General features: G+C 41.5%; 1 protein-coding gene across 4 annotated transcripts in view; it reads left to right on the plus strand.

Moving 5' to 3' along the window:
* Positions 1-373: 373 nt before the first annotated feature.
* The window catches only part of RACGAP1 (Rac GTPase activating protein 1), a 42,389-nt gene continuing 30,337 nt past the window's right edge, over positions 374-12,425 (plus strand). The window contains exons 1-4 of one of the 4 annotated variants that reach the window (XM_011936149.1): positions 401-527; positions 4,424-4,539; positions 5,783-5,845; positions 8,865-8,953. In XM_011936149.1, coding sequence (XP_011791539.1) covers positions 8,869-8,953 — 85 coding nt within the window. In that variant the 5' untranslated portion in view covers positions 401-527; positions 4,424-4,539; positions 5,783-5,845; positions 8,865-8,868. Of the gene's footprint in view, positions 598-4,423; positions 4,540-5,782; positions 5,846-8,864; positions 8,954-12,425 lie in introns of all 4 variants that reach the window. The other 3 variants (XM_011936150.1, XM_011936148.1, XM_011936147.1) reach the window with 3 other exon arrangements.

Consider the following 12,425-nt stretch of genomic DNA (forward strand, 5'->3'; position numbering starts at 1 on the left):
TTAATATGTGTCAAATGAAAGTCTGAATGGATACATCAATGGAAGGGATAATATAGCTCAGTGAATGTGCTTGAAAATAACTGCTGTTCTAACTCCTGGTATTCTTCCGATTCTACTGAGACTTAACATTATTCAGTTAATCGTTTCCAAGGGCCCTAGTCCCGCAGACAGTGAGACCAAGAATAATTTGCACTTAAGAAGTACCACTTGCCCTTAGGCAATATGGCATCCTGAATGACTTCAGGAAAGGGCACCGCAAAAAAAAAACCAACCCTTTGACATTAGTCAAAATGGCCATCTTTGGCTTCGCTTTGTCAGAATGCGCATGCCCATTCCCGTTCCCGTCACCTCTGCGTGTCCCTGACGCGTACGTCACACCGTAGAGGGACGTAGCGGGAGGAATAAATTTCTCTGTGATTGGTTGGTGAAGGATTTCAAACGGGAGCTGGCGGCGCGGCGCGGCTCTGCCGTTGGGTGAGGCGGGGAGCGAAGTGAAGGGCGGCCCAGGTGGGGCCAGGCTGACTGAAGTGAGTAGTGGGGGTGCCAGACCAGGTGCGTCTGGCGCTGGATTGTGGTAGGAAGCAGAGCATTCGTGTGGTGAGCCGTGGACGCCGCGGGGGTCCGGGACAGCGGGACAGGCCGGCAGCCACAGCCTCTCCACTGGGGCTTTTCTGGGGCGGGGGTCGGGGCAGGCCGAATGGACGCAGCCTGGGAGGGTAGGGAGCTTCTGTCTTGGCGCCGGGTTTTGTGGAAAGCCGGGGGCGTCTTTTTGAGGTGATGGCTGGAGCAGGGCAGGAGCCATCCCAAAGAAGAGTCTCTCAGTCAAATACGAGTTTAAGAGTGGTTGGAATGACACCCCATCTTTTTCGAAGGGAAGCTCCCTGGTGTTTGAGAGACCCGGGCGGCCTGCAGTGGAGCCCCTGTCCTCAGTGGGTCGCGTGTGTCTAGGGATGCAGGCCGAGGCAATGACATCTTGTCCTTCTCCTAATTCTTAGCCTCAGTAACAACGAGGCCTTACTTGTGCACTTTCACGTATATTTCTCTTCACAGGATTTCATTCGTAGGCCGAAAGGTGTGTGTAGGAAAAGTGGGGGTAGGTGGGTAGATAAGCCTTTTTTTTTTTTTTTTTTTTTAAGCATTATCTTTCTCTCGAATGTGTCGGGTAAATAAGCTTTCCGAGTTATTGTAGGTGTTTAGAGAAGGCGCCTTTCCTGTAGCTTAATCATTCAATAGGTATTTATTTTTGGGAGGGGATTTAAAAATTTTTTTTGTTTATTTAGGGGGTACAGGTGCAGATTTCTTACATGCATATATTGCGTCGTGGTGAGGTCTGGGTTCTTAGTGTCCCCATCACTCAAATAGTGAACATTGTACCCAATACGTAGTTTTTCAGCCCTCAGCTCCCTCTTCCGCCTTCCCATCTTTTGTAGTCTCCAGTGTGTATTATTCCACTCTGTATGTCTGTGTACCCATTGATTAGCTTCCACTTATAAGTGAGAACATGCGGTATTTGACATTCTGAGTTATTTCACTGAAGATAATGACTTCCAGTTCTATCTATGTTGCTGCAAAAGATGTGATTTCATTCTTTTTTATGGCTGAGTAGTATTCTGTGGTGTATGTCTGTCTATGTATCACATTTTCTTTATCCATCCTCCGTTGATGAACACTTAGGTTGATACCGTATCTTTGCTATTGTAAATTCTGCTGCGATAAACATATGAGTGCAGGGGTCTTTTTGATATACTGATTTCTTACCCTTATACCCATTAGTGGGATTGCTGGATCGAATGATAGTTCTATTTTTAGTTCTTTGAGAAATCTCCATACTGTTTTCCATAAAGGTTGTACTAGCTTACTTTCTTTTTTCTTTTTTGAGACTGAGTCTTGCTCTGTGGCCCGGGTTGAAGTGCAGTGGTGCGATCTCGGCTCACTGCAAACTCTGGCTCCCGGTTTCAAGTGATTCTCCTGCCTCAGCCTCCGAAGTAGCTGGAATTGCAGGTGTGCACCACCATGCCCGGCTAATTTTTTGTTTCTAATAGGGATACGGTTTCACCATGTTGGCCAGGCTGGTCTTGAACTCCTGGCCTCATGTGATCAGCCTGCCTTGGCCTGCCAAAGTGCTGGGTTTAGAGGCGTCAGCCACCGTACCCGGTCTGCTTACTTTCATTCAATAGGTATTTCTTAAGTGCAAAGTGTAAGTGGAAGACAGTCTTATTTGGTCTTAAAGAATGTGCAGTTAATTTGGGGTAATAGAACTTTAGATAACTGGTGAGTCTGGTAAGCCTACATATACATTGTTGAGAGTACTGTACATTAGTACATCCCTTTTAGAAAACATTTTGGCACTATTAAGAGCCATATAATGGTTTTTACACCCTAATATAGCAATCCTAGTCTTGGAAATCTATTCTAAGGAACACAGTCACCTGAAGAAAAATATTGTCCATAGGAATGCTCAATTCATTTATTCCCCAAATATTTATTAGTCATTTACCAAATGTCAGGTACTGTTCTAAGCATCAGGGAAGAAAACACACAAATCTCTGCTTTCTTGGAACTTAAGCTACAGGGGAAACAGACAATAAACTGAATAAATATGTAAATATGTTAGATGGAGAGAAGTGCTTTGGAACAAAGTAAAGCTGGGTAATGTTAGAGAAAGCTTGCCATTTACAATAGGATGATTGGAAAGACCTTACTGAGAAAGTGGCATTTGAGTAAAGATATTTGAGGTGAGAGAATGACCATGCAAGAGATTCCAGGCAGAGGTAAGTGAAAAACTGGAAATGACCTAAACGTCCAAAGAAGAGAATAGTTAAACAGTTGTTTATCAACTCTTTAGAACTTAATGGAAACATGATAGAAAGAAGCAAAACACAAAATTATATGTAATGTATGATTGTAACACCATGAAATATGAGTGTATAATGGACAAAGATTAAATCAGGTGGTACATATAGTTGTTTAGGGTAGTGAGATTTTTGTTTTGCTATTAATTTTTTTTTTTTTTTTTTTTTTGGTAGACAGAGTTTCACTCTTATTGCCCAGGCTGGAGTGCAATGATGTGATCTTGGGTCACCGCAACCTCCACCTCCCGGGTTCAAGCGATTCTCCTGCCTCAGCCTCCCGAGTAACTGGGATTACAGGCATGTGCCACCACGCCTGGCAAATTTTGTATTTTTAGTAGAGATGGGGTTTCTCCATTTTGGTCAGGCTGGTCTCGAACTTCCAACCTCAGGTGAACCACCTGCCTTGGCCTCCCAAAGTGCTGGGATTACAGGTGTGAGCCACTGCACCTGGCCTGTTTTACTGTTAATTTTTTTGAACATAGAGGATTAATAATAAACAGTATTTTTGTATCTGCTAAATGAATGTTACAGATAATAAAGGAAATCATTTTGGACTGAAATGGTTAGGGAAGGCTTCAGTGAATTGGTGAGACTTATTCTAGACCTTGAAGGACGGAAGACCAGAATAGGAAGAATTCACAAGGAAAAAAAGAGGTATTTAGTATGCTGAACTGATAGTAATTTTCTGAAAAATCACAATTCAAATCTTCCCTTCCTTAGTCTTTATGTTGGATTGAGAATATTTTGTTTACTCTCTGCAAGTGATTTGCTTATAAAGAACATTTGGTTTCAAGATAATCCTTCTGCCCGCCAGTTGTATTAGAGACTTTTGATACAGTGAAGCAGAAGCTGGACATTTCAGGAAAAGAATTGTCTTCACATTGTCCTCAAATATGTTCCTGTGACAGGATCTTAAAGTACTGAGATTATCTTTGAGAATGGTTTTCCTTGACAGCAAAGAATCTATATTGTTGATTTCTTGGAAATCTCCAGATTTAGCAATGTTTGTGGAAAAGTTTTTCATTAAAACACTTTCCTGAAAAACTCCAGCAGCCTTTCATTTCTTTGTCTTAAAGTATTTAACACCCTTGATGCATCTAAAAAACCTGATATATAGGTCTCTTAATAATGTTGTTTGAAGGAGGAGGAAGAAGAGGATAGAGACTTTTCCCAGGATACCCTGCAGTAAGATCTGTAATAGTCTGTTATTCTGAAGGACGATATCTGTCTCTTGGCTGGGTGATTGAAATTAAATTGGGGGCTCAAAGCAATCACATCCAGCTGAGACTCTTTGATGGTGTTGCCAAATTGCCCCCTTAGGGATACTCACAGATTGGGAATCTGTAACATAGTGACTTCTCCACCGCTGGGGCTCCCCATCAATAACAGCTGAGATTCTCTAGCACCTTTTGGTTTAAAGTGCTCCACAAACTGATTTTCTTGCTGCACACAGGGATAGTTTCAGCTTTCCCGAAAGGCAGCAGTCTCTGTTGTGGAAAGTGACAGCTGTTTTACAGCTGCAAAAGCAATGTACTACAATATGACTTTGTTTTTGTTTCCTTTCACATTAGTGTATCTCCTAGCTATGGACTAAATAATACATGGGGGGAAATAAACAAGTATTCATGAGGGTGAAAATGTGACCCAGCAGGAAAATTACAACTATTTTCAATTGACGTTGAATAGGGTGAGTACATTTTAGCTTTTTGAGTTACAATTTGGCTGAGATATCAGAGTTAGTACTGATATAGAAAGATATTTTTGTCATCTATAAATAATTCCTGAGAGTCACTTCTGCAGAATGTTAATAAAAATATATGGTCCCCTAGCATATAAAGAGAAGAGGATTATATTCTGCTAGTGCAATTTTTGGATTACCCTAAGTAAATCTATGTTAGAGGAAAAAATAACTCTTCAGAAACAGCAAACCTCATCTAGAATAGCTTGTTTAAAAGCCCAGACCTGGTCGAATTTTTCTGTTTCCTTGATTCTTCTTGGTCTGGATTCCAGCTATAATTTATGTTTTATATGTGTTGCTGTTTGTATGACATGATGTGGGGGAGGTCTCTGAGTAGGTCTACAACATATATGATCTAATTGATATTTTTGTAACATATCATCTCTTCCATGTGTTGGGTTGGAGAGAATATAGATTTTGGACTCAGACCTGGGTTTCAGTAGGAGCTCGACATTTGTCAATTTAAGGTCTCTGGCCTTAGTTGCCCATTGTCTGTAAAATGGAAATAATTAAGTTAGTGAGGCCAGGCATGGTGGCTCATGCCTGTAATCCCAGCACTTTGGGAGGCAGAGGCAAGCAGATTGCTAGAGGTCAGGAGTTCGAGACCAGCCCGGCCAACATGGTGAAACTCCGTCTCTACTAAAAATACAAAAAAAAATTAGCCGGGCATGGTGGTGGGCACCTATAATCCCAGCTACTCAGGAGGCTGAGGCAGAAGAATCGCTTGAACCCTGAAAACAGAAGTTGCAGTGAACCAAGGTGGCACCACTGCAGTCCGGCCTGGGTGACGGAGCAAGACTCCATCTCAAAAAGAAGTCAAATTCACTTAAAAAGTATATGTGAAGTGTCTAGTTTAGTGCCTGAATCATTTCAAAGCACCTAGTAAATACTGGATTCTTTTCTTTCTAATTGTATGGCACTATTTTAAAAAGTGGTCTAAAATTCTGAATTTAGTGATATCCTTATTTGGAGACAGCCTAGGGGGAAAAAACACCTAGATTTGAGAATCACTGTTTTAGGATGGAAGTAACAACTATCAGACCAAAACCAAACCTAAACAAAAGAAACTCACTTGATACCAACTAAAAGATATCTTATATTTTGGTAGTAAGATTCTCAACTTATACATTTTAAAATTTTTATAATACTCTATGAGGTAAATAAAGCAAGTGTTATTGTTTTCACTTCATAGATGAGTCTTGGAATTTAAGTGATTTACTGAAGATTATACTACTGGTAGATAGAAGAGCTAAAGGTTTGTCCCAGGACCTTTATTTATTTATTTATTTATTATTTATTTTAAGAGAAGGGAGTCTTGTGATGATCAGGGTGGTCTCAAACTCCTAGACTCACGTGATCCTCCTGCCTCAGCCTCCTGAGTAGCTGGGACTACAGGCAAGCACCACCACACCCAGCTTGTCCCAGGACTTCTGCTCCCTCTCCCCGTTTTAACTCTTCTTTTTGCTTTAAGCTATATTACACGTTGATGTTGAGGGAGAATGGAAATTCTTTTGACCATAGCATCACAGATATCTGTGTGTGTTTCCTCTCTGAATTAATATATATCAATTTTTTTTGTGAGCATCGTATTAAATACTACATGCTTGCATGCTTGTGTGTGTAATATAGAAGTGCTACATGTAAGGGTTTCCCCCTCAAATTTACAGTCTACTTGGGACACAGGACAGAATCATATGGTAAAGTTTAATTCAAGTGCAAAGAGTTTGTATCTGAGTGGCAACTGCCTGAAGCAGTGGGGGAAAGACTGGAGGCAGGGAGCACAATTGAAGTGAGTGGTGACAACCTGCAAGTGATGAGTGGGTGGGTATGGTAGATACATGAGAGAAGAGTACACAAGGTTTAGTGATTATGCTGTGGGAAAGGGAGGAACTAGAGGTGATTCTGAAGTTTGGAACCGAGCGACTGAGAGAATGATAAAAATAGGGAAATCAAAATTGGAAGTCAGTAGGGTGTGGGATAGGGTAGGTCGGTGAGTAGGATAGTTGATGTACATAAACAGGAAGGGTAGAACAATGTAAGGAGGCTGAGGCCAGAGAATCACTTGAACCCGGGAGGCAGAGGTTGCAGTGAGCTGAGGTGGCGCCAGTGTACTCTGGCCTGGAGGACAGAGCAAGACTCTGTCTCAAAAAATTTAAAAAAAAAAAAAAAAAAAGAACAAAAGAACAGGTTATATTGTAATTTAAGACTTAACCACCCCCCTCCAAAAAAAAAAAGATTTTTTTTAAACAACCAGTTTTCAACATCCTAGCACCATGAAATTTTCCTTTTTGAATTCTTAGACAGATTAGAAGTTTTGCTGTGGTATTGAGCTCACTGTCTTACAGTCTCACAATATGTGAGTGAGTGCCGAGATGATAGAAAGCAATACCTCATATTAAAACTATTGATTAGAGTCTTCCATTTTTACCTCATGAGAGCCAAAGGAAATCAACATTTGAATTGACTACCCAATGTCCTGCCCGTTTCTGTCCTGTAGCACTTGGGGTATGTTGCTTATTTCGTTATATTGTTAAATCCGTGGAGTCTCCATGAATTCCACAGCTCTTCCTGCCGGTTTTAATGCTATCCTTTTAGTTTTGTTCTTAGTTTAGAGAAAGATCTTTGTAATACATTTGTTGGTCTGGTTGCTTAGCAGCTTACTGTGATTATGTAGCTTGGAACAGATACTTGCCATTTGAAAATCTTGGTTTCCGGCCCTGATTCAGGTATATATTGCATCCAGGCTTGGAACTGAAAACTTTTTTTCTATTACAGCAATTATCATATGAGTATAAATGAATAATTCTGCAGCACTTAATAGAAAATATCTTATGTTTATATATTCTTTTTTTTTTGCTCTGGCACCCAGACTGGAGTACAGTGGCACAGTCTCAGCTCAACCTCTGCCTCTCAGGTTCAAGCAATCCTCCTGCCTCAGCCTCCCAAGTAGCTGGGATTACAGGCACACATCACTGTGCCCAGCTAATTTTTGTGTTTTTACTAGAGACAGGGTTTCGCCACGTTGGCCCAGGCTGGTCTCGAACTCCTGACCTCAAGTGATCCGCCCACCTTGGCCTCCCAAAGTGCTGGGATTATAGATGTGAGCCACCGTGCCCAGCCTATGTTCATATATTCTTTGTTCTTTGTGCTTTTTAATATATTTTTTCTTGCTCTCATAGCTTGTGGTACAATCTTATAAACATTGCAAAATCATTAACCCTTCATAAGAGTTCTTAAAATTTTGTTTAGGAAATAAGGACCTGGACTAGAATGTTGAAGCATTGGTTAAGAGAAACATAAGAATCCTTTAATGGTATTTCTGAGGACATTATATTTCTAATGAAATTTGACTTTTTATTTCATTTCCTTGATAGTTTTCATAACATCCAGTTAATGTCTTTCTTTCTTGACTGTTAAGTGAAGATCTTATTTCCTCAAAGTGTTCCCAGTTAAAGTCTATTTGGAATATAACTGCCTGTAACGACACTGTTTTTTCTATAGTATCAGCAGGCCTTTGGGGAAATACGAAGCCTGAAATTCACTATACAGAACACAGTAGCAAATGATTTTTGCTTTGCCCTTCGAACTGTGAAGGTGGTGTATTGTCTCTCTGATGCCAGAATGTGGTACAACATAATCCTTTGACTCTACTTAGTATAAATTTGTTAGACGTAGTTCCTGCACGCAGCCCAGCAGAGAGCCCTGCATTACAGAAATAATTCTTGTGCTGCTGAGCTGGCGATTTTCCCACTTAATCATTCGTGTGACGTCATCTGTGCTGTTGGTAGGAAATGTGCTGACCATGTCCTGCATTTTAAAAGGCAGTTGCAACAGGGGCATTAGCTAAAAATGAAATTAAAAACAGATATTTCAAGTTACATTGTAGGTCTTCAAGGCCCACAAGGAATAAACTGGCAAAAGTATTATATTAATCAATAGGCTTGACTTGAAGAACCACATTTTGTTGTTGGTCAGTCACTTAGTAATCAACTGACATGCTCTTTCCTATTTGTTTTCTGCTACAAAGTGATTGGAGGGGCTGTTATATTCAAAGGTCTGAAATGGTTTTCTAATTTTCAGATGAGTCTTAAATATTCCAAGTTTGTTTTTATAATAAGAATCACACAAAACATCTGTTGTTAGCTTGAGATTCTTACAATGGTAGTTATAAATGGAAGAGTCCAGATGTTGGTCACTGATGGCTGGATTGCTATAGAATCTTCTGTCGTGGGTGAGAAGGCAGGACCCCTAATGTATATTTGATTTCTTGGCAGAAAGATGGATACTATGATGCTGAATATGCGGAATCTGTTTGAGCAGCTTGTGCGCCGGGCAGAGATTCTCAGTGAAGGAAATGAACTCCGTAAGTCATTCTGAGCTGGCCTGTCCAAAAGGAAAAACAGATTTCAAATTTGGGATTTTTACAAAGCTGAAGTATTTTCCAGTCTTAAAGTTGTTTTTCATTTGGGTTACCTAAAAATAAAGCAGTGGTCACTTACGTGGTCAAAGCCTAACAGGCACTCATTCTAAATGGTCACTAAAATTCTTTTCTATAGCTGCTCTTAACAGGTTTTAGCCAGGCTTTTTTATTATCTTTATTTATTTTTTTGAGATGGAGTCTCTCTCTGTCACCCAGGCTAGAGCGCAGTGGCGACATCGCAGCTCACTGCAACCTCTGCTCCCCAGGTTCAAGCGATTCCCTGTCTCAGCCTCTCGAGTAGCAGGGATTACAGGCACATGCCACCACGCCTGGCTAATTTTTTGTATTTTTGGTAGAGACAGGGTTTTGCATGTTAACCAGGCTGTTCTCAAACTCCTGACCTCAGGTCATCCGCCTGCCTCGGCCTCCCAAAGTGCTGGGATTACAGGCGTGAGCCACTGTGCGCAGCCGCTTTTTTATTATCAAGATTCTTTTTCCGCTGAATAGTTGGCACTATTTTCTGTGCCATGAACTGGGAAAAATTTACTAGGATATTGCTTTTTTCTTTAGAGTAGTAGTTGGCTATACTTTTTATCCTGGATTTTCTTTTGTTCTATAAAAGCATTTTCAGTTGAAATGGGAAAAAGTCATAATTTCTTCTTTTTTCTTTTTTTTCTTTTTTAAGAATGTCACTCTGTCTCCCAGGTTGTGCCACCATGCCCTGCTACTTTTTCAAAATTTTTTGTAGAGATAAGGTCTCCCTATTTTGCCCAGGCTGGTGTCCACCTCCTGGCCTCAAGCAGTCCTCTCACTTCTGCCTCCCAACGTGCTGGGATTATAGGCATGAGCCACCAGGCCCAGTCGACAATTTCTTTTTGAAGGAGATAGTAGGCATCTGCTTTCACCTAATTCATATATTTGATGCTGAGTAATTAATGATTGAGAGCCAAGTTTGGTGGCTTGCACCTGTACTCCCAGCTACTCAGGAGGCTGAGGCAGGAGAATCACTTGATGCCAGGAGTTTGAGACCAGCTTAGGCAACATAGCAAGACTGTCTCTGAAAACATTAGCAGTCGGGCATAGTGGCTCATGCCTATAATCTTAGCACTTTGTAGGGCTGAGATGAGTGGATCAATTGAGTCCAGGAGTTTGAGACCAACCTGGGCAACATGGCAAAACCCCATCTCTGGTTTTATTTTTTTTTGAGATGGAATATCACTCTGTCACCCAGGTTGGAGTGCAGTGGCGTGATCTCAGCTCACTGCAACCTCCACCTTCTGGGCTCAAGCAACTGTCCTGCCTCAGCCTCCCAGGTAGCTGGGATTATAAGCGTCCGCCACCACACTCAGCTAATTTTTGTATTTTTAGTAGAGATGGGGTTTTGTCATGTTGGCCGGGCTGGTCTTGAACTCCTGACCTCAAATGATCCACCCACCACAGCCTCCCAAAGTGCTGGGATTACAGGTGTGAGCGCCTGGCCACAAAAACCCCATCTCTACAGAAAAAAAAAAGAAAAAGAAAAAGCCAGTGTGGTGGCATGCTCCTGTGATCCCAGCTACCTCGGAGGCTGAGGTGGGAGGATCACTGGGAAGGCGGAGGTTGCAGTAAGCTGAGATCACATTCGGGTACTCCAACCTAGGACAGAGCGAGACCCTATTTCAAAAACAAAAGAATTAGCTGGGTGTGGTGACACACGCCTGTGGTCCCAGATACTCAGGAGGCTGAAGGATCGCTTCAGCCCAGGAGTTTGAGGCTACAGTGAACTATGATTGTGCCACTGCACTCCAGCCTGGGTGACAGAGTGAGACTCCATCTCCCCAGGGGAAAGAATAAAGGATTGAGATGGGGTGGCGAACTGGGGAGAAAAAGGAGGTGCTAATAGAGGAACCGTCTGGGAAATAAATTAGCAAGAAAGAAAAATGGGGCTGATGGTACTGACATGTGATCTAAGGGAATTATTCTATACCAGCTTCTCTTTGTATTACCATCCTCTCCTATTTCAGACTTTCGTTAATACCTAATTTAGTAAATGTTGTTCTCAAGTCAGCCTTACTGGTGTTAAAGTAATGTAAGAACTGTGTCTTGAACTTTTTTTTATTTCTATAGTACTTACTGTGGTGTCTTGCTTATGCCATTCAATATTTTCTTTGAATTGATTGATGTTTTTAATAGCTCTTATCCACTTACAGGCCTTTCAAAACAATATTCTATTTTCTCTCTCTAATAGCTGCTGCATGACCCTATCATCTGGTACCAGCTCAGTAACCACAATGGCATACTAATTAGGCTTCTCTTTGAGGTCACATCATCTCAGAAGATGGATTACTTTAGAGTGTGGTGGGGACTAGAGTGTGGAATAAGAGATCTTAATACTCAGGTTCATTCAGCAAATATTTTGTGAGAACCTATCAGGGCTTTTAGCATTTTTGAATTGAGGGAAAGGGATGACTAAATGGTGTTATGGAGGAAAGGGTTTGAGCTGAGCTTTAGCTGTAGGGTAGAATCCCAACAGGCAGAGATGAAAGGGGGTATTTTAGATCAGGCGACAGCCTGAGTGGAGGCAAGAGGATGTGGGACTTGAGGGAAATAGGAGTAAGGGGGAGTGACATAATCAGAACTGTGCTTTGGGAAGATTACCCTGGCAGAGGTGTAGGCTGCATTAGAGGTGGATGCTGGGAGACTGACTAGGAATGACATGGTTGTCATAGCTTAGGAAAGAGGCAATAACAGCCCTAACTGGAATGGTGGTTGTGAAGATGGAAGTAGGGAGAAATGGGTAGAAGAGATTGTGATAATAAGACCTATAGAAGGAGGCAACTGATAAAATATGGGGGCAGAGGGAAGACTCTGTGGTTTAGAGTGTTGATAACTAGTGCTAGCTTTTACCTGTTATTTCTGTGTCTGTTTCTCCACCTATAAAATAGGAATTTAAACATCTCTATTTTCTTTGTGGGAGTGCTATGAGGATTTGGGCATAAATTGAGATGTTGTGAAAATACTTTGGGAAATGATTATGCCAGAAATCTCCCCCCCCAAAATACTTATTTTTACAGAAATCCTGATTTTATTATATAAGCAAATTTTTACCTTCCCATTTATTTCTCTTATAGAGGTACATTTTACCTCCTTCTCCAAATCTCTAATTTGGAATGTTGGCTTTTTTTATTTTTTATTTTTATTTTTTGAAACAAGAGTTTCACTTTTACCCAGGCTGGAGTGCAATGGTGAGATCTCGGCTCACCGCAACCTCTGCCTCCTAGGTTCAAGAGATTCTCCTACCTCAGCCTCCCGAGTAGCTGGGATTACAGGCATGCGCCACCACGCCTGGCTAATTTTGTATTTTTGGTAGAGACGGGGTTTCTCCATGTTGGTCAGGCTGGTCTCGAACTCCTGACCTCAGGTGATCCGTCTGCCT

Source organism: Colobus angolensis, unplaced genomic scaffold (assembly GCF_000951035.1).
Source record: "Colobus angolensis palliatus isolate OR3802 unplaced genomic scaffold, Cang.pa_1.0 Scaffold151, whole genome shotgun sequence".
In the NCBI taxonomy this organism is placed as follows: Eukaryota; Metazoa; Chordata; class Mammalia; order Primates; family Cercopithecidae; genus Colobus; species Colobus angolensis.